We start from the raw sequence: 22711 nt of genomic DNA, 5'->3' as shown, positions 1-22711 counted from the left end.
CGATCCGATGGATACATCTGTTGTAGGGTTGTCACTGACTCAGACGTACTTATAAATATAATTATTTTCTGTGACTGTATCTTACATTAATTTGTAGGATCCTTTACTATAGATAATTTAGCTGATCTGTAACAATAACATCTTCATGCCTTATATATCATGTACTGCAGTACGCCGCTAGATTAAAACTGACATGGAAAGGTAACACGCGGCCAGCGAAAGCTCTATTTTAAGAGCCCAGGTAATGGTGTGGTCTAGCGGGACGGCTGCAGTGCAGGCGATTTGGTGTCACGATATCACAATAGCATGGGTTCGAATCCCGTCGAGGGATGAACCAAAAATTTGCGAAAGCAAATTTACAGATCTAACATTGTTGGGTTGATGTTTAGACGAGTTGTATATACATTATGTACACAGCCATGTATCACCATCATTGATGGCGATCCGATGGATACATCTGTTGTAGGGTTGTCACTGACTCAGACGTACATATAAATATAATTATTTTCTGTGACTGTATCTTACATTAATTTGTAGGATCCTTAACTATAGATAATTTAGCTGATCTGTAACAATAACATCTTCATGCCTTATATATCATGTACTGCAGTACGCCGCTAGATTAAAACTGACGTGGAAAGGTAACACACGGCCAGCGAAAGCTCTATTTTAAGAGCCCAGGTAATGGTGTGGTCTAGCGGGACGGCTGCAGTGCAGGCGATTTGGTGTCACGATATCACAATAGCATGGGTTCGAATCCCGTCGAGGGATGAACCAAAAATTTGCGAAAGCAAATTTACAGATCTAACATTGTTGGGTTGATGTTTAGACGAGTTGTATATACATTATGTACACAGCCATGTATCACCATCATTGATGGCGATCCGATGGATACATCTGTTGTAGGGTTGTCACTGACTCAGACGTACATATAAATATAATTATTTTCTGTGACTGTATCTTACATTAATTTGTAGGATCCTTAACTATAGATAATTTAGCTGATCTGTAACAATAACATATTCATGCCTTATATATCATGTACTGCAGTACGCCGCTAGATTAAAACTGACGTGGAAAGGTAACACACGGCCAGCGAAAGCTCTATTTTAAGAGCCCAGGTGGTCGTGTGGTCTAGCGGGACGGCTGCAGTGCAGGCGATTTGGTGTCACGATATCACAATAGCATGGGTTCGAATCCCGGCGAGGGAAGAACCAAAAATTTGCGAAAGCAAATTTACAGATCTAACATTGTTGGGTTGATGTTTAGACGAGTTATATATATATATATATATATATATATATATGAATTGATAAGTTACGTTCACACACTTTACGGACTTCATTATCAGAGGTGTGCTCCCTACACATAAACTGCCCCAACAGGATCACGAGGAACAGTTACTGGAACCGACTCTATACGTTTGACGTTATTGATTTACAGATACAATATGTTCTTGTCTCAAATAACTATAAACATTTGTTTTTTTACAGTTGTAAACATTTAGATATTAGAAAAATTTTCTTATTTGTTGTTTTTCAATTGGTTCTTATTGCCGATTATGACATTTTGATTAAAAGATGAGAGGTATGGTGCATGATGCATTCATATCAAGAGATACAACACTACCGATGCATCCTGTCTTGCTCCTTTTTGCGACTTTTTTTTTTTTTTTTTTTGTCGTTTACACTTCAGTAAAATAAGGTTTCTCAGGATTTGAAATGTTGTCATATATGTTTAAGACAAAGATGTTTTATTAAAGGTGCTGTGCTATACACATACACAAACACATACTATTTATATCTTCTGCAGGTAAACGTGGAGGTGGCAAATTTCTCCTTAGTGGCAGTGGCGGTGGCAAAGATATTCTTTGATCTACGATGTCTACAACAGAAAAATGGATATTATAAACTGCTAGTAAAATCCATATATATAATAATCCAATATATATAAACGAGTCTAAATTGAAAACTACGTTCAAACCTATGATTGCGTTGGATAAAAACCGCAATTTTTATACATGTGCATGTAAAGCAAATTGTGTTGTAGAAGGGTCTAAAAACAGCACAAACAACGTTTTCCAAAAGACCAAAAAAAGTGAAAAAGTATATTTAAACAAAACGCATTTGACTAACAGGTCGAACAACTGATGTTCTTTATATTATTAAATACTTATTAAATAACTTTCATAAATACGGTGTAAACACAACGCGGGAACGTAATATATATTGTAGTATGTATGGATTATTTCCCTTTTCATTAATAGATAATATCAGCTTTTAATGAATTTGAAGGATTACATTTCATTACCATTTGCTTTATTCACGAATGCCTATATCGCGCAAGGCTGACATCTAAGATCCGATATCTATGAGACGTTAAAATCTGACAGTAAACAGGTAAAACGAAAATCAGGGACAGCATTGAGAAGAGATTACAAACGATTCAAAAATAATGAGAGCAGCAGCAAAATACAAGTTAAAAGTTTGGATACCTTAGACGATATAACTGTAGAAATCGAAAATTAAATTACGAATGTTAGAGTGAATGAATTGAATATGGCATGAGAAAATGAACACAAAGGTGACTAGGATATACACAAAAACAGTATGATGACAATAAAGAAAGGTTACATGTAACATAGATGACTCGTCTAACTGGTTTATCAACGTATATACAAACCATTTACATTCAATTATAGACACACCTGTAGAGAAAACAATAGTTTCAAAATTAAAACTCAATCAAATAGCCAAACATATAGATATTTACATGCATACAAGCAATTCTAGACATAAGAAAGCCAAATCATGATTTAGAGAGTGTAACGTGTTTTAAAGATAACATGTAGACATCCATACCAAGATTAGAAGAATAGTGCTGGAATAGTTTTGAGCAAGCTTTTAGGAGAAGTAATGCATCATCTAGCACGACAACATGGATCACATATTTGAATGTTGTCAGATTGACGCCAAATTATTTGTTTGAGATAAATACAATTAAAACAGACATTCTACCACATTTACATATACTTTTTTTGTTGAAACAAAATTTTTTAAATAAAAGAGTTGATTATGTAAAACACAAGCAACGTGGTTTGGCCACGAGACTGTATATTTTGTCGTCAGGAAAACCACTCACCAGTGAACTTTACACGAACTATACAAAAATAAGTACGAATATATATTGTTAAACGCAGCAATCTGTGCTTTAATTATCTTGGTACACTTCGTGTTAACGAATGTTACTCTACAAATGTATGCCGTTGTTGCAATAAAGAAAAACCCAACATGGTAGCTTACGGAACGAATTAAAAGTCGAAATTTCGTAAAACAAAGCGGAGAAATAAAACACGTACATTCTACTAAATGATTACAATCCGTAAATATCATCATTGTAATGGATCATTTATTTTTTTTATAAATATTTCACGAACAAATAGTTGACAATCTATATGAATGAGAATTGATTTTAATAAATGATCCCACATAATTTGACATACATTTTCGTAATAACTCATTTCATCCTCTAACTATCAGATTATTGGTTCAGAAGTGGGCGAATATGTTTCAGAAGTATTAAGTCAAGTGTATTTGAGATCCTAAAGAATTGGTGTAGTAAAAGCCCAGTGCTTATTTAGACTGTTATGTGTCGTTCAAACGACAATCGACTAATATTGAAAAAGAACCAGTCGAATTCAGAATAGTCGATTGAAAATCAGTTCAATTGCGAAGGGTAAAGAAAAGTCAGATTAGTCGAGTGCAGAAACTGCCTAGTTCAGATTTGGTTATCAGTGAATACCAGCATAACTTTAAGATGATCTGCTACCTTTTACATGTTTGGTTGATAGCTTACGTAAGTGTATATTTGTGTATTACATCAAATGAGGTGTTATTTAAATACCGTATAATACTTCTCCAGGTGAAAGTGGGGATGGCAGTGGCAAGGATCTTCTAAATGCCACTCTGTCTACGACTGAAAAAAATAATGTTAAAATACTGGATGAAAGATACCATAACTAAATAACATCAGCGACTCTTTTCACAAAAATCTTACAATACGTTTTACTCTAAATCATGATATCTGTTTACAAATTATGTAAAAACGGAATAAATCGATTAATCCATCCCCAATGGCTTGCTATGTTTAATTTTGCAATTCTAAATATTCTTGTAATTTCTTTTTTAGGTGCATGTTCGTGTGTTAAAAATCAAATGGTATATAATACGGTAATACATACCATCGTTATATTCGGGAGGTATCAGTGGCAAGGGTCTATTTGGTACCACTCTGCCTGTAATTTGATCATAGAAATTGTTAATATACAAGAATTATTTTCTAAAAACAACTGTTTTACATCTGACCCTTGAATATTGTTTATCAGTAATTCATAAAATCGTCAAATAAATATACAGTCCGCCAAAAGTAAAGCACTACCTACTTTTATTGCTGAAAGTTGCCATCCAAATTGGAACTATTCATCTGACAAAATTTAGTTTATACATGCTTGTGCCTATAGGAACTTTATTTTTTTGTGTATGAATGTAACGTGTTTTCCGTATATTATTTCCGTAAGTATATCTAGTTAAATTTTTAGGTTTAAGTTTTCGGTCAAGGTAGTTTAAACTGACATTAGATTCAGACTTCTTTTGAACTAAGTTTTACTGTGCGTATTGTTGTGTGTTTGATTTTTTTCTACTTTGGCTAAAGGTTAAGGAAGAGGGGGTTTGAGATCTCAAAATAACATGTTTAAGCCCGCCGATTTTTGTGCCTGTCCCAATTCAGGTTTCTCTGGCCTTTATTAGTCTTGCGATTATGGCATCCATGTAGTCCTATAATATAAGACGTTTGCAGGTTCATATCATTTCCATTCAAAGTTTTTTATCGGATATTTCTTTTTTACTATCAATTTTGAAAAGTTGAGGTTCAACATTGATAGTAAAAAAATATATCCGATAAAAAACGTTGAATGTAAATGATATATGAACTTGCAACGTCTTATATTATAGGACTAGGCATCCATGTACTAAAGACACATTCTTGTTTTCAACTATTTTGACGTATATATAATGAATATTGTCATGATAATCAAAGACAAATTAAGTCATACCACACTAAGATTAGTGAAAGCGAAAGATAAACTAGTCACAGTGACAAGAACTACAATAAAACAAATAATATATATAATGAATATAGAAAAATTTTAAGAATACAGATTTATTTGAGATAGTAGCATGCACCAGTTTTGTAATGCTATAGAAAGATATGGTTATAAATCTGGAGTCTGAAATGGATAATAAAAATCAGATATATTTCCAAAAGTCAATCCTCTAGTGCCTAACAAGATTTTGTGAGGGAATTCGATGTTTGCTATACCACTGTTCATTTCAACGCACTTTTGACAATACTACTATACCAATCGAAATAAAAAAAAATGCAGTGTTTTGAGAAATGATTTTACTTTGTAGTCACGTATTGTTTGTGAAACAGTTTATGTTTCAAAAGGACGAATTTTCTGCATAAAGTCAATAAATATGTTGACTTTTGAAGCCCAAACTTTGTATTGCCTTACATACATAAATGAAAGATCCAAAAACTGTATCAATACAATACGACATGTTTATGAAATGATGGCAAAACTTTTGGTTGACAAATTTGTATTCGTTATTGCAATAAACTGAACTTTTAATATCTTACATTTTCTCCCTACCTAGTTTACCCCTATTACTTATTATAATGTGGACCGGTCATTGTTATTGAATATAACGCAATTTGATTGGATTGAGTAATTATTAGTTTACCTTCAAACTGTTTATGCTTTTCATTCTCGACTATTGATTAAATTAGAACGTGCATGAATGTGACAATAACTAAAAATGACTTTCAAACTGGACACTGGATGAGTTCATGTTATGTTTTATCAATGAAAGTATAGGTATGAAAGGTAAGAATTGCTAATTCTCTTATTTTGACAAAATTTTCCAAATACACAGTAGAAAGATTTTTTTTCGATAGCCAATTGCGGAGACAACAGACAAAGTTTACAAATAAGACATTTTATTCCAATCAACAAGTCTTTTTTCGAAGAAAATGCCAAAATAAATTTTACGCACGGCTACGCCAGGTAAAATAATTATTTATCTTAAAAAAACAACAATTTTCAGTATCAAAGGAACATACTAATTACAATCAATCTCAAATTAAAGAAGTCATCAAATACAGTAAAAACATGTCCGATCTACCTAATTTTTGACAAAAAAAGTCAATACGATCGTTTTAAGGTCAATTTCGTCTACCTCACAAAATCTTGTTAGGCACTATAACGATCCTCTACATATGTCTAGAGGGGTTGTGGGTGGAGGTGTACTTCAATACTTAATTGATTAGGGGTGCCACTGTTTTGTTACCTCACCCTGTTTTACATTTTTAAAATATTACCTTTTCACATATATTGCGTAGGAAAAAAAGATACCTTTTCCCATATTGATTTGGTTTCATGTGGTTTTATGTAAAAGAAGAATACTTAAGTGTCAAAAGAGAAAAATTTGTTAATAAAGACACAGCGGGAACACCAAACAAGTTGACAGTCAAAGAAAGAAGTTATAAGAACTTTATTGTCCTTATCATATATATCTGATAGTTTTCTTAACTTTTCATTTATTTTAAGCTTAAAAAGGAGATTTATTCCAGAGGCAGGTCCTATCACCTTGTAAATAGAAGTACCCTCTCCAACCCCAACCCCTACCTGAAACATAACTACGGTAATGGAAATACACCGACATTTAAAAACACCCTTTAATGCATGTGTCTGTATCTATTCATTTTAGATAACTAAATTAAGATTTCTTAGCGCTAAATATGTGTTCTTTATATTATTCTTCTTGTCGCTGATAAGTGAGACCCCACCCAGCACTAGATGCACGATCTGTTTATATCAGCAATACCAGGTGTTTTGTTTTGTTTGTTGATGTGTCAATATTGCTTTTCCCCTTTACATTTACTTTGGAGTTTGTTACTTTTTACAATTTGCATCTTAAATTGCCTTTCTGTTGCAACATATTTAAAATTAAATCTTGTAAAATAGAAAACAAATGGCAGTTACCATGGGCAAATATTTGTTGCTAGGGAGAAACAACAGTGAAATTGGCAAAAATGTTCATTTAATTACTAGTATGTAATATTTAAATAGTGTACAAGTGTAAAGTTCACTACATGCTAAACAGGTTTAATTTCAGATATATGAATATATTAAAGCTGTATAATAATCATATTTGATGAGTTTTACTCCGCCATGATATTGGTTGCTAGGCAACAGAAAAAAACCGAGCTAGACCCAAAATTCAATTATTTTCAGAAGGTCTATGGTATTGACTTACAACATGACAAATTAAATGAAATTTAGGGATGGGGCGAAAAATGGCCCTTATAGCCCCTAGTCCTTTAAAAAAATCCATTATTCCTCGAAAAAAAGAAACCAATCATATAGAAATTTTGCTAATGTATACCATAAACCAACCACAAATATAATTTTGGTCACTTATGAAGGTTCTATGCATGTAGGTTTTTCGTTCATAGAAATAGTGTAAATTACACAATTAAGAAACGGAATTTAAGTTTCACTGTGATATGTGTTGCATTAAACAACAAATGCCACTTTTAAATCGACAAAATATTGTGAAGGATGATCTCTGCGATTGAGATTTCCACCAATGGCATCTCAGACATGTTTGATAGGGTTTATGTATGGGGACATGGAAGACCAAAAAATAGTGTAAATGGCTTGTTGCTCTATGGACTCGGTTAAAATTCTTGCCCTGAGTGGTCTAGCGTTGTCGTCCATGTACAAGGGTCTTGACAATGTTGACTCAAGTGGGTAATTATTAAAATGAGGAACTACAACGTTTTAAGGCACCAAATCTCTGTATGTCTGTCCGTTTATGTTACCCTGCAGAATATGCATACTCAGCTTATAACGGTATAAGAAGCAACCCCGTACTGGAACACCACCATCACTGAATGCAGTCCTTGTGCAAACATTGTTTTGGCCATAGGCCCTTTTGTTTCCCCGCGTAATTCGTATTATGGTATCTACTGGGAGTAAAAGAAACTGACTCCCATCTGAACAATGAGTGTTTTGTAAGCTTCTTATGTTCAAGCATAGATATAGTCATTATCCCATTTAAACCTGACGGTAGAGTGCCTGCCTGTAAGTACAGGTATCTATACACCACGACTTGCTCTTCGGTTGCCTCTATGAAGTCGACGGACCAATGTACGAACACTAACACGACCAACTGGAGAAATAGTGTATTTGTAAACGCACAAACCTTAATAGTCCATTACATCATCATTTTAATACTGCATATTTCTAACAGAAGTTTTAAAAAGGCACAGTAATGCATACAAGAAATCAGACTGATCTACAAATAGCTTAATTAGTTATCAAAGGTACCAGGATTATAATTTAGTACGCCAGACGCGCGTTTCGTCTTCATAAGACTCATCAGTGACGCTCATATCAAAATATTTATAAAGCCAAACAATTACAAAGTTGAAGAGCATTGAGGATCCAAAATTCCAAAAAGTTGTGCCAAATACGGCTAAGGTAATCTATGCCTGGGAAAAGAAAATCCTTAGTTTTTTTTCGAAAAATTAACAGTTTTGTAACAGGAAATTTATTAAAATGACCACATTATTGATATTCATGTCAACACCGAAGTGTTGACTACTGGGCTGGTGATACCCTCGGGGACGAAACGTCCACCAGCAGTGGCATCGACCCAGTGGTGTAAATAGTTATCAAAGGTACCAGGATTATAATTTAGTAATTTGAGTGATCGCCCCCTTTTCCCAAAAAAATGAATTGAGAAACAGAAATTTGCATCATAAAACGATTATAAAGCAATATATCATACATACTTCCTGCTTGGCTTGATGTCTGTCTATTTGTATCACGAATATCAACACCTCCATTATATCCGTAACATTCGTAGTCATTTTCCTGTCTGCATAAAATATAATTTGAAAATAATGTCAGAACTTCCGAAGCTAGCAGATCTTATACAGATATTTTCCCTATATTCTATTGCAATTTTCGTTATTTTAGAATACATACACAAGATGATTTTTTAAAACACCATTGATCCTAAAACGGTTATCACCAGCCCAGTAGTCAACACTTCGGTGTTGACATGAATATTAATAACTAAAAATCGAAAAACTAAGGATTTTTTGTCCCAGGCATAGATTACCTTAGCCGTATTTCGCACAAATTTTTGGATTTTGGATCCTCAATGCTCTTCAACTTTGTACTTGTTTGGATTTATAAATATTTTTATATAAGCGTCACTGATGAGTCTTATGTAGACGAAACGCTCGTCTGGCGTACTAAATTATAATCCTGGTACCTTTGATAACTATTATCGTTGCAGTTTCTTAGTTTTTAAACAGTTCTTCAACGCCTAATATCTTATTTCGTGATTCCCAAAGCAACCATACATTATTCCAAAATGCACAGATTGCAATTTTCAATAAAACGTTTCATGTTTGTATGGATGTTCATAATATTCTTTATCTTTTAAAAAATAAGGATAGGGAATTTTTTCGACCTTTGATAAACTCTGTAAAAAAGTCTTACACTAAGCTTCAAATAAAGTTCATATGTAGGCAACAATTCTGAGAGTATACATATTTTCCCTTTATTGGCTTTCGAACAATATAAGTTATCGTATTTCGTTTGAAAGATTATTCTAAGTTCTATTGCGGAATAATTGTAAAATAGTTCCGTAATCAATTTGCGTTATTGTGAATTCCTCATGAAATAATACTGTGAAGCATATAACACTATTACCTTTCAATTTCATGCTATTGTTTTTATTTTGTAATTTTAATAATCTGCTAGAGGACGCAAACCAGTGACCACGAATACATATATTAGTAACTTAATCAAATAGCACTCGTACATGTGCATCTGTATATTGTTTAAATGGGTCGACATTAATGTATGCATGGTACGTGCGTGTGTCTGAAGAGCTCTCTGTGATTTACTTTCGACAGAAACGCTCTAACCCTTAAACTTTGAAAGCAAAGGATAAAGACAAAAAAAACCACCAGAACACACCCGTAATATCGCGGGTCCGTGACTGAATTAAAGTATATAACTATACGTAAGCCTTATTTTAGTATGGGTATTGTCATCTGATAAAGTCATGCCGATTATAAGATGCACAGTTTTGTCTGCTTTTAAAATCTTTCTGTTCGAACCCGTCGACCTGGAAAATTATTGGTAATATTAATTATTTGGAAAACAAAAGGTCCAGGAATGGAGTATTTTTTAATCAACAGCATTGTCCTATATAAGTTATGAATAAAGTTGAATTCTTTGATTCGCTGTTTTACGTTATGCCCGCTTACAAATTGAAAACTGTACCTTTACGCCTTATTTTAAGTCCAGATTTTTAGTATTCGTATGGTCATCTTAGAAAATCGTACTGATTAAAATACTACACTGGGAACAATTTGACAATGATTGAATTTAGTAGTGTCAACCCTGTGATTATGACCCGTGTATATAGCAAAATCCTAAATACAACGTTTGGTGTCAGATGCGGAACGTACAGAAAAGGTAGTAGGTAACAGGTGAATATACTATTGGTATCGGTATAGGATGCGACCCGGAACTTGTTAATTATTGGCAATATCAATTATGTGGAAAACAAAAGGATCTTTTTAATCAACACCATTGTCCTAAATTAGCTATATATAAAGTTGAATTCTTTGATTTTTCGTTTTTACCCCATGACGGCTGACAAATTTGATCTCGTTATTTTAGTATTATAGATCATTTTGCATTACCTACATGTTCATTATTAAGACATAGATACAGTGCAGACGGCGTTTCCTGTAACGACCTGTCAGTTTGACAATCTCATTGTACATATACTCACTCTTGATATTCACTGGGTACTTCTTCTCCGTTTGCATTTCTTAATTCCTTTTTAAACACGCTTATCCAAAACTATAAAAAAAAAAAGGCAACAGTAGTATGCCGCTGTTCGAAATTATAACTACGACACAACAGAAACACAACACTTAAATGTAACACACACAGAAACAAACAAAATATGATAAGAATCATAGTACACCTTTTTGCTAATGATAAAGCGAAATAATTGTGAAGTAATTATATTTATATTTATTAAAAATAAAATGTTAAATGAAAAATATACTGATTTTCAGTCTAATCACAACTTGCCACAGCTAGATATAGAACCAGGTTCAATCAACCATTATCTACATGAGAAAATGCCTGTACTTAGTCAGGAATATGACTGTTGTTACCCATTAGTTTGATGTGTTTGAGCTTTTGATTTTGCCAATTTATTAGGGACTTTCCGTTTTGAATTTTTTCTCGGAAGTAAGTATTTTTGTGATTTTACTTTTTAACAATATAAAACATTTCTGTAAAACATTATTAATTATACCTTCAAATCATTTTCACTTGCAGCAGAAAAATACTGCGAGCAGAATACAGAAGGGTGACGATGAACCAGTTTAAATGCCCATAATGCTTTGTTATCCGTGCATTCTGTTGCCACTTGGACACTGAAATTAACAGAGAAAATATTAGAATTGAGATAAATCGTTTTATACATTTTTACACTCGTAAAATTTTTAATACCTTAAAAAATTATTATCAAGAATATGCATCCATAGATATAGATAGAACACAATTTGCTGCTCCCATTATAATGTCCTCAATTTGTTGAACAACGTAATCTGGTTGAAAACCCTAGTTCGATATATATTCCTTAAAAATTGATCAGATGCAGGACAGACGAATGGACCACCGGACGAACATATAGACTGGAAATCATAATGCGCAGAATCAATAATGCATTTACAGCAAGTTCAAAAACAATAGCAACGTATAAAAAAATTCTCTAAGACTGAAAAATCAACCAGTGCACCTCTAACGCTCAATGGATTAAGTGTTAAGACGACATAAACAGTCAGAGAAACCATGACCTTGTGCAAAACCAATGTACAAGTATCGACTGATTGTAGAGCCAGGAATGTCTATCAGTATATATGTGATATTTAGTTTAGGTTTAACTTACTGTTAACACATTAAATATTAATACTAATAAAACAAAATTAGAAAATCTAATTACAGAGCTGAATTAGAAACCTTTCAAAATAACTTTATTTCAATGATCAATAAGATAACCCGGATCTTCCTAAATTTCCGGGCTCGGTAAACAATGTCTCCATAAAAATTGGGAGGTGCAAACCCGTTTGAAATATGTTAACCACAGTTACAACCAAACTTCAAATATAATTCTTTGAATCTATGAAAGAATTTAGTAAGTAATTTATAATAACGAAATTCCTAACTTATTTAAAAATTTGCCAGGTGTACATTTATTGAAATCCAAACGCGGTAACAGCGAACACATTGTAATATTTAAACACCGTCAGATTATGAAAACGGCATTTCACCGTCCAAATAAAGAAAAATTAACAATAAAAATGAAATATTGTCGTACATGTTATTATGAGGTTTCCCTGTGTAAAACTGTAATCTCTAAATCAAGGAAAGAAGAGTTATTGTCGTTTATATTTAAAGTAAGTACCTTTGGGTAGATTTCAGCAGTATATTAAACAAATTTGATTATTTCATGAACAAATATCATCAAGATTACGGTTGGTCTTGTTGAATATATCAATTGATTGCAATTTAGATTGTCCTTTACTGAGTTTGGTCACAAACAGTGAATCGTAACAGTATAAGAACAACTTTCCTATCAAAGGGGCACAATTGGTGCCCATTGTGTTACCTCCAACCTGTCGATTAACTTTATTGCTGAAACGTAGCTATGTATCATCAAGAAGAAAATAAACAGTGTTAATAATCTCACCACACCTCTTGTTAGTATATTTACCATATTTTCCTTTTTCATTACAGAATAGAACTTTAAATGAGTTGCACCAAATATATTTGCTTCAGATTTACTAAACGACCATTTAATTAAGTAGTAGAGAGCTTTTGATTAGGTTGTTCAACTTGATATATGCCCTTTGGTGCTTCTTTATTAAATATGTGTTTGCTTTTATTATTATTAAGATATTTGTGGTACTTGTAGATCCTTGTAATTATATTTCATAATATTATCGTATTCTTGTGTTTGATTTTGCTAATGTGCTTTGCCTATATACCGTTTGGTGTTACTTCGAAAACTTGTTTGTAACTTGTCTTTCACTTTTGCTATGTGCTTTCTCTATATGTCTTTTTATGTTTCTTTGTTACATATATGACGTGGCTCTGTTCTTATACATCTCTTCATTGTGTAATTGTACTAAAATTTAAAATAGCATATAGACCAAGCATATTAGAACAAACATACACAAATTTACCATTATAGTACATAATGCGTTTCAACTTTTGATTTTGCATTTGATTAAGCGACTTTCCATTTCGAATTTTCCTCGGAGTTTTTGTGATTTTACTTTTTGTTTGGTGAGATTGTGTTGGAGTGTTGTGTAAAGTGTTGAAACGTTAAAACTGTCAACAGAATGAAAAGAACCTTCAAAGCACATAATATATTCAAAGAATATTTTACATTCCAAAAAACAGTTTTAATTCCACTATTTAATATAGTTTATTACAAAAGTTGATAATAAGTTCTTTGGTAGTGGTTAAGGTCAACTTAAGGAACTAGTAAAAAGTTCTAACAAATTAGTTGTAGAACACATACTAAAGTCCGAGATGAAACGATATTTTTTTTGTAGTTCAGGTAACCAATACATAAATCCCTAGCTGTGATTTGGGAATGAAACATTTGTTTACCGTGACACCTACTGCGGAGCGCACGGACATGAATGTAGATGAATTTGAACTTGTATGCGTAAGGACGTCCGTTCAGTATTTACGGCATACCGCCACGACATAATTGGCTGATTGGTCATGCGTTAAAACAAGGTAAGACGGATCATATCTCAGATTAACTGCAGAACCGTAGCTCATAGGTCCTTATGTTATTTTTTTGACTATTTGCGGATCATATGGTCCGCAAATAGTAAAAAAAAAACATAAGCCCCTAAGAGCTACGGTTCCGCAGCTAATCTCAGATTAGACAATGTATAGTCTCAAGTTAGAGGAAAAGTTTTGTTCTACATTGATATCTGATGTTACTTGTGATAAATACAAATCAAACTCCTGCTAGTTTTTTTTTAGCATGTATACGAAATTATAGGTTGCTCTATGTTATCAAAGTAGAGAGGTACTAGTATAACGTTTTAAATGGTAGAGTCTATTCAATAATAGGTGTTGTCAAGATGTTGTCGATGATGTTGCTTTAAGGCAAATAGAGAATACGATGAAAAAGATATATTCATAACATTTTTTACTTTATTTCAATTAAAATATAAAAAATAAGATGTGGTATGATTGCCAATAAGACAACTGTCCACAAGAGACCAAAATGACCCAGACATTAACAACTATAGGTATCCATACGGCCTTCAACAATGAGCAAAGCCCATACCGCGTAGTCAGCTATAAAAGGCCCCAATATGACAATATACAACAATTCAAACGAGAAAACTAACGGCCTTATTTATATAAAAAAAAAATGAACGAAAAACAAATATGTAACACATAAACAAACGACAACCACTGAATTACAGGCTCCTGACTTGGGATAGGCACATACATACATAATGTGCCGGGGTTAAACATGTTAGCGAGATCCCAACCCTCCCCATAACCTGGGACAGTGGTATAACAGTACAACATAAGAACGAACTATAAAAATCAGTTGAAAAAGGCTTAACTCATCAGATGGACAAAAATACAATTGGACGTGGCCGGGTACTTGTACAAAATGCCTATTGTCAATGTAATATTATTTGTTTGTGCATTTCTCTGTTATGAATGTGCCTTCGTGTGTATGCGCTATATTTCTGTCGCGTGGTATTTTAGTGATATTTCTTTTACATTGTCATAAAGGTAGAGATTTGGCATGCCATTAATCAGGTTCAATCGAACATTTTGTCTTAAAATGTCCTGTATCAAGTCAGGAATATGGCAGTTCTAATCAAATGATTCCTTTCTCTGTGTGTCGGCGTTCGTTTTTGTTGCTTCTCGGTGTTCTTGTTGCTCATTTGTTTTCTTCTTATTGTTGTTGTGTTTTCCTTGGTTTTGGTTTTCAGCACGGATTTGTTTTCTCGCGATCGATTTATGACTTTTAAACAATGGTAAACTGCTGGTGCCTTTTTTTTATAGAAAGAATAACTAATCAAAGATTTCAAATATATAAATATTCACCTCGTGACCAAACAACACTGATAATTAACGCATGTGATGTGCGCATTGGTAAATTAACGTGGTGTTCGGTCACTCGTTGAATTTTTTTTATATATACATTTCGCCCCTTTTTGATTAGGATTTCGATAAATATTTGGAGTTCATTTCTATACGTTTTTAAGAATCTACAGCTAGCTGAAACATTTGGTTCAATATACCTTATTTTGATATTTAAAAGAAAATTACTGATAAACAGCGCGAATATATTTCGTTTTTTATTAGGGTTCTTGTGCATTTAGATATCCAGAATAACGACGGAGGATGTGTATACTCTTTTTTTTAGTTAACGCCAAGGAGAGAAAAATAAATCTGTTAATTTGTAAAATCTTTAGAGATTGAAGTAAGGTTTATCAGACGTTACAAGATTGTAATGCCAATTTGTTTGGTTTTTTTTATGTTTTTTGGCATGGCGTTATCACTCGTTTTAATACCCGCTTCCGCTTCTATTTTAGACATTCCAATTAGTGATTTTTGAATATAAGCATTATTGTTTGAGGTTTTGTCTGTTGGAAAAACGACACATTGTTAGGGAAGAGAAGATATAACATCGACAACTTCTTACAGTTTTTTGAATTGTGTACGTATTTTTAAAACTCTTCTGAGTTCGTGTGTTTTTGTTCGAGTGAGTATATCGTCGTGTGTGTGTGTTTGTTGTCGAAATATGTTTAAACACATCCTGATTAATTTAGAAAACAAATTGTACACCATACATGCTTTCTGCTTGAGTCGGTTAGTAATCATTGATGTACACAAAAGATTTAAATTTTAGCTGTATACTTACCTTTTGAAACCAAATAGTGAAACACCTTCAATTTCAGTTCTGCTGATATCCTTTTCGTAATAGTATACGCAACCCTTATGAAGAGCCATATAGATAAAATTCCCTAAAATGAAGTATTTTTTCACTTAAGATGTTTTGGTATACAATTTAAATGAAACTGGTACAACCATACGGTGACCTTTAGCTATTAATTTCTATGTCATTTGGTCTCTTTTGGAGAGTTTCCTTGGCAATCATACAACACCTTTTTTTATATACAAAACCGACAAAGAAAATTTACAAACCGCCAACGTACGCATCTGAACGGACATTTAAAGAGAAGAGACATGAGGATATAAAAATTAAATATACAAAACAATCAAGAACTACGGAAAATCTAAATATAGCCATAAAATTGAGAATTAAAACGGGGAATGCGTAAAAGAGAAAACAATCCAACCAAAGAGCAGACAACTTAAATAAAGGCAACAGTAGTATACCTCTGTTCAATAGTGATAAATCGACGGACGAAAACAAATTACTTACTAAGTACTTCTGTGTTAACCAGATTGTTTTCGTGATAAAGTCATAATATAGATAAGAAATGTTTGTGGTATGAGTGCCAATGAGACAACTCTCCATCCGAATCACAATGTATAAAAAGTTCATATGTAAAAGTACGGCCTTCAACACAGAGCTTTAGCTCGCAATGAACAAAAAGCTATAATGGGCCTTAAAATGAATAGTGTAAAATAATAAAAACAGGAAAAACCAACGGTATAATCTTAAAAAATGGGAAATGAGAAATACTCTAAAACAACACCAACAAACAACAACCACCTGAACCAAGACAGGTGCATACAAACTAAGCGGGTTTAAAAGTTTTGAATTGCGCCAACCTTCACCCTAACCTGAAACAGTAGTGTAACCTAAAAAGACACATTATATAATATCAATTGAAACGGCTCGACTCGATCAACCAGAAATATAAACAAAAATAAGTAAACATAGATATAAGAAGATGGGGTATCAGTGATCATGAGACAACTCTCTATGAAAGTCCCAATTTGTAAAAGTAAACCATTATATGTCAAAGTACTGTCTTAAACATGGAGCCTTGGCTCAGAAGGAACAGCAAGCTTTAAATGACCCAATGCAGAGATGACTAGTGTAAAACCATTCAAACGGGACAACCAACGGTATAATCTATATAGAAAATGAGAAACGAGAAACGAGAAACAAGAAACACTTATGAACCACATCAACAAAACTACAACCACTGAAAACCAGGAACCGATTTCACCAAAAAACTTACGACTAAGATTGGTCTTAAGTCAAGAAAAAATCAGTATACATGTACTTACGATAAATCTTAGTCGTAAGTTTTTTTGACTTAGGATAGGTGCAAACAAATATAGCGGGTTTAAACGTTTTGATAAGAACAATCATTCACCTTTTGCCTGACAAAATGGTGGAACATCATAGAAAGACACAATATAAGATATCAATTAAAAAAGTCTAAACTCAATCAAAAGACATATTAACACAAACAAGTGATCATACACTGATCGAATAAATTTTGTCTATGACACAATGTTAATACAAAATCAATAAAATAAGCGGTGAGATGTTAAAAATATCAGAAAGACAACCATAACCTTGGACGAAATGCCGCCATAAAGAATAGTGTACCAAGGTAAATGTAAATATTTATTTTTTGTATGGAGATCGGAAATGTTTTTTTTACAAAATAAACAATGTTGTTGCTCATAGGACTAGAACAGAAGTGAAAATCAATTGTCATACCAAACACTTATCAAAGCTGGTATATTATAAAAAAAATAGAGAGAATAGATATAAAACTAAAAACGTTAACATTAAATAACAAAAAGCATTGCAAATTGTATCAACAGGTCTAGTTAACACAAAAGTACGATTTGAGAGTACACGTAGTTACTAAAAGCTAGTTTTAAAAAGTAAACAAAATCCAGTTACTGAAAGCTATTTTTAAAAAGTAAACAAGATAAAAAAAAAATCATGCATCTGAGATTAAAATCAATTAAAATACATCCCAGGGATCACAATTACAGTAAGAAGTAATAGGCAAAGAAGAAAAATAACTCTTACAAAAAAGAGTATATATTAAATGTAAACAAATCTTGAATTTTCGAAATAATAAGGCTGTTTGTCATGGGCATTATATTGGGTTGTTTATGCTTTTCCGATTGGATAGGTTAACCATTTCTATGGACGCAAGCAGAAAGGAGTCTAGATGATATAGTATATAAACTAGACACATTTATGTTTGTGTCAATAGAAGAGATAAACTAATAACAACCATTAGAGTAAAGGGGGCTTGCGGGTATAAATCTTTTTTTTTTAAATATAGGATTTCGCTATATTTTTCTATAAATAAACTTTATCATATACTTAATAGAAAAAAAAATTAAAAAATGTGCACACCGTTCATTTAAGCTCACAATCTGACTTCAACAGAAGCATACATTTGTGTACAGGTATTTTTTTTTCTGTTGAACTAATAAGAGAAATAAAGATAATATCGAGAGAAAAAAAGATCGAAATTACAGAAATCGCTTAAATTTTACGATAGTTTAGTTTGAGTAAAGCTTATTTGTAAACAATGATAAAAAATATATGTCACCGATGAGTTAAAAAAAAAAAGATAATTCAATTCTAATGCAAAAAAATGACATTTTTGCACCAAAGGAAAAAAAATTGGAGCTTTTTGGACATATACATTTTAAAAGTCATCTTAGGCCAAAACGAATTGATTTTTTGCTTGATTTTTGTACCATATGATAGAGTAACAACTAATAAAGTAAAAAATTAAATTTGTAATGAGAACAAAAATGTTGAAATTTTTGTAACCTCGAACCTCCTGAAGGGTTCTGGTAAGAGGCAGTATGGTGAAGAGTGTGGCACGTTTAAACATATTCGTTAGCACTCTATCCCTCTTAACATGGAATGCTGCTGCACATGAGAACTTAATCACAGTTTATAACATACCAGGTTTGATAAGTGTTTGGTATGACAATTGATGTTCACTTCTGTGCTAGTTCTATGAACAACAACAACATTGTTTATACTAATTAATCTGTTTTGTTCTTAAAGAGTCATATCTTCAACTGAATTTGGAATATAGACTGAGATTGGCAGATAGAAAGGTGCAACAGTAAATATTAAAATACTTAGAAATAATAATATAAAAGTCTTAATTTGAGCTATTTTTCCAGCCAATCAAATGAACGTTGATTGAGATATGTGAACGTCATACGATGTGACAGAGGTTATGATAATGCTGATATTTAACATTGACGATTGGAAAGTCTAAAATGATCACGTGTGTCATGGATTCAAGTTTGAAGTCGATCGTCCATCTATGTCGATATCGAGAGGGAATAAAGGCATGATATAAAGTGTACCTTTCAGCTTCTCTAACATTAGGTTTAATTCATCATTTTGTTCAGTAAAAGATTAGACCAAGTGAGGAATATGACAGTAGCCTTTTACTCGTTCTGATGACGTTTGATTTTGTCAGTTTTTTCTGGACTTCCCCTTTTTGGATTTACCTTGGAGTTATGTTTAAATTGTTGTTGTTGGTAGGGCATATAATGTATCGATCAATATGTGACTGTGACGTGTTGTCCGTTTGGCTTACTCAATTTTCAATAACTTAATAGCTTAATAATGGCTTACATTTTTTGTTTTTCTTCCTTCTAACCCAGCCACTTGTGGTATCATTTGAAGTAATTAGTTGTTGACATGCTGCAATATGCATTTAATATTGAAAACGTAAATGTATGTATAAATCAATAAAAGAATTAACGGGAAACAAACGTTATATATATGTTGAGATCAACGCTAAAGCGATTCCAAGGGACTTGTGTGGTGGATTTTTATTATGGTTTTACGGCGTTTTAACACTATTTTGAATGATTGTATGTACTATTTGTAGTTTTTTTTATTATTTTGTATTGTTTTCTGTACAGTGAAATTAATAATATACTTCTGGTAGATATAAAATCTAAAAAATTCATACCGATACTATTTACTTGATTATATGATTTATAAGATTTTTCACATACATTTTATGGACAATTGTTCATATAGTTCAGAAATTTGAAAACTTAACACTCTGATGAAACCACTTCCTCATTTTTTTCAACTTTTTTTTTTTGTGTGTACTTTTGACTTGATATGATCAAATCGTCGGCTTCGAATCCTTTTGAACAATGTTTAATATAATATCGTAATGGTGTACATTCACTACATGTATAAACTTTTGATTTTAAAGGCGAAAAGGTACTGAAATAAAATATTGCCTTCGATACTAAGATATTAAGATTCGAAATTACGTCTTAGACAACATGCACTTACGAATTTTCTTGAAAGGTTGGCGTATTCTACTGTACGCAGACTGCTGGTCATACTCTCTGTTCATTTTATCACATGTTCTGCAATGGTTGATAACTGTGTACAATAAGGTTGAGTTATAAGATCAAACAAAACGAAAAATAATCTTTTTGAAAGTTATCTCTTAGCTTTTTTTGTAGTTCAAATTTTAACAATTAAAAATAATTCTAAGTAGTCTTTGAAAAAACTAACAATTCAAAGCCAAAATATATGTACAACATTTACATTTACATTTAGTAGCATCCAGCTCCCTTGGATGAATTTCTGCAATGCAGTTCAATGGATTCAATTCCTTATGGTTAAAAGCAAAAATATTAAATTAATCGTAAGCATTGCTGAATAATGTTTTAAAAATAACTGTCGAAATGACACATCCTTTGACAGGGTTGTCGTGTTGTTAATGTAGTCATACCGATAACAGTATAATAATACAGTTACCTCCAATCAAATTACCATATATCACCATATACGATTTGTTTATAAGTGGGGAAAACAAAAACTTCCATTAAATGTCAACGTACCATTTGAACAAAACTGTATGTGTTACGACATTTTTCAGTTAACAATTTGGGTAAAACATTTTATTGATATCTTATACAGTTTTTAAAAAGACGTTAGAATTAGTTAAATTCAAAATCTCAAGGATAACATTCATCTTTGACCTTGGCCTTACTTTCGTTTTTGCTTGACAAATGACCTTAAATAAAAAAAGGTTTCTATCACTTTTAGTTTATTGGTTACAAACGCATATCACTTATATCTAAAGAAGAAATGATTACCATATGGAGTCTGTGGACCCCTTCGGACAAAACTTTCCTCAAACAACCAATCAATATCTTCGGAAACAACAAAACTGCACATGAAAAATAATAAGGCGAAAGAAAAAAAAATAGAACAAAAGGTCACTGCATGAAAAAGTGGAAAACATTATTAAAAAGTAAGACAAAAGAGTTAATTGGTGAACGCACCAAATTTTTGGGTCGGAAATATGGAGGTTTTGGGTGTAAAAAAATGCAAAGTATTATAAAAACAATCTGTATTATATTGAGTTGACTTTAATCCTCAATTGCCAGAACTGGTCCAATCCAATTAGTTAAGATAATGCTATAGAATAATAGCGTGTAGCGTACAGGAATACGCTAGACACACGCTTGAGCTGGATGAAAATGTGTATGCTGCTTAAAAGCTTCCTTGAGTTGTAGCGTTCACCAAGCGTATATCTTTGTATTTCGACGTACTTCAAACAATTGCAACGCGCGTTGAACGATTGCTTAGCGTTCATCTGGCGTGCAACTAACATATACCGACTTTAGCAATTTTCCCTGTACGTTTGGTGCACGCCGGTCTATACTCCAATGTGTGACACCGGTATTTAACTCTACAACACAAGAAAATAAACGGCTGTGTCTCATTTTTTATTTTGCGAATACAAGAATAGTGTTTACATATTTTAACCGAATCAAATAACCATGATTGGACACTTCGTTGATGAGTTGAACCCTCAACACCTTCCTGTAGATAATGAGCGAACAGGTTAAACTCCGCCCGGTTAAGTGAAATAAATCAAGTAAAACCGGTCTCTATAAACATTTCCGGAAAAGGTAATTTTCTATTTTGTAAAACTGGTAATACTAGCAGCTCTTTCATTAGCTACCTTTCAATATATACAAGGCAAAACTTTTCCATCTACGTAATATTCGACAAGTAAAATGAAGAAATCAATGTATGCATTAACTTGTAACTGATTTGACATTTAATAAGCAGGGAAAACAATGAAAAAAAAAACATTCTCTAATGGACAAGATGAACACTAAATCGGATGTCGCGGCGAGAAATAGAAGATAATCGGTATACCTTGATTGTCTAAATAAAAAGACAAAATAACAGATAAAAGATCAATATAAAAATAGAAGATGTGGTTTGATTGCCAATGAGACAATCTCCACAAGAGACCAGAATCACACAGAATTTAACAATTACAGTTCATAGTACGGCCTTAAAAAAAAACCAAAGCCCATACCGCATAGTCAGCTATAAAAGGCCCCGAAATGACAATGTAAAACAATTCAAACGCGAAAAATTAGCGACCTTATTTATGTACAAAAAATTAACGAAAAACAATCAAGTAACACATAAACTAACGACAACCA

General features: G+C 32.6%; 1 protein-coding gene across 1 annotated transcript; it reads right to left on the bottom strand.

The window, feature by feature from the left end:
- Positions 1-1756: 1756 nt before the first annotated feature.
- Positions 1757-20598, bottom strand: LOC143056167 (SH3 domain-binding protein 2-like). The gene is made up of 7 exons (XM_076229249.1): positions 20526-20598; positions 19845-19913; positions 16149-16251; positions 11484-11604; positions 10947-11017; positions 4287-4294; positions 1757-1884 (listed from the first exon to the last, which is right to left on the bottom strand). Exons 1-7 carry the CDS (start codon positions 20587-20589, stop codon positions 1757-1759), a joined length of 564 nt encoding a protein of 187 aa, XP_076085364.1. The 5' UTR covers positions 20590-20598.
- Positions 20599-22711: the final 2113 nt, after the last annotated feature.

This window comes from Mytilus galloprovincialis, chromosome 13 (genome assembly GCF_965363235.1).
Source record: "Mytilus galloprovincialis chromosome 13, xbMytGall1.hap1.1, whole genome shotgun sequence".
Lineage (NCBI taxonomy): Eukaryota > Metazoa > Mollusca > Bivalvia > Mytilida > Mytilidae > Mytilus > Mytilus galloprovincialis.
This window is presented reverse-complemented; position numbering and strand designations above follow the sequence as displayed.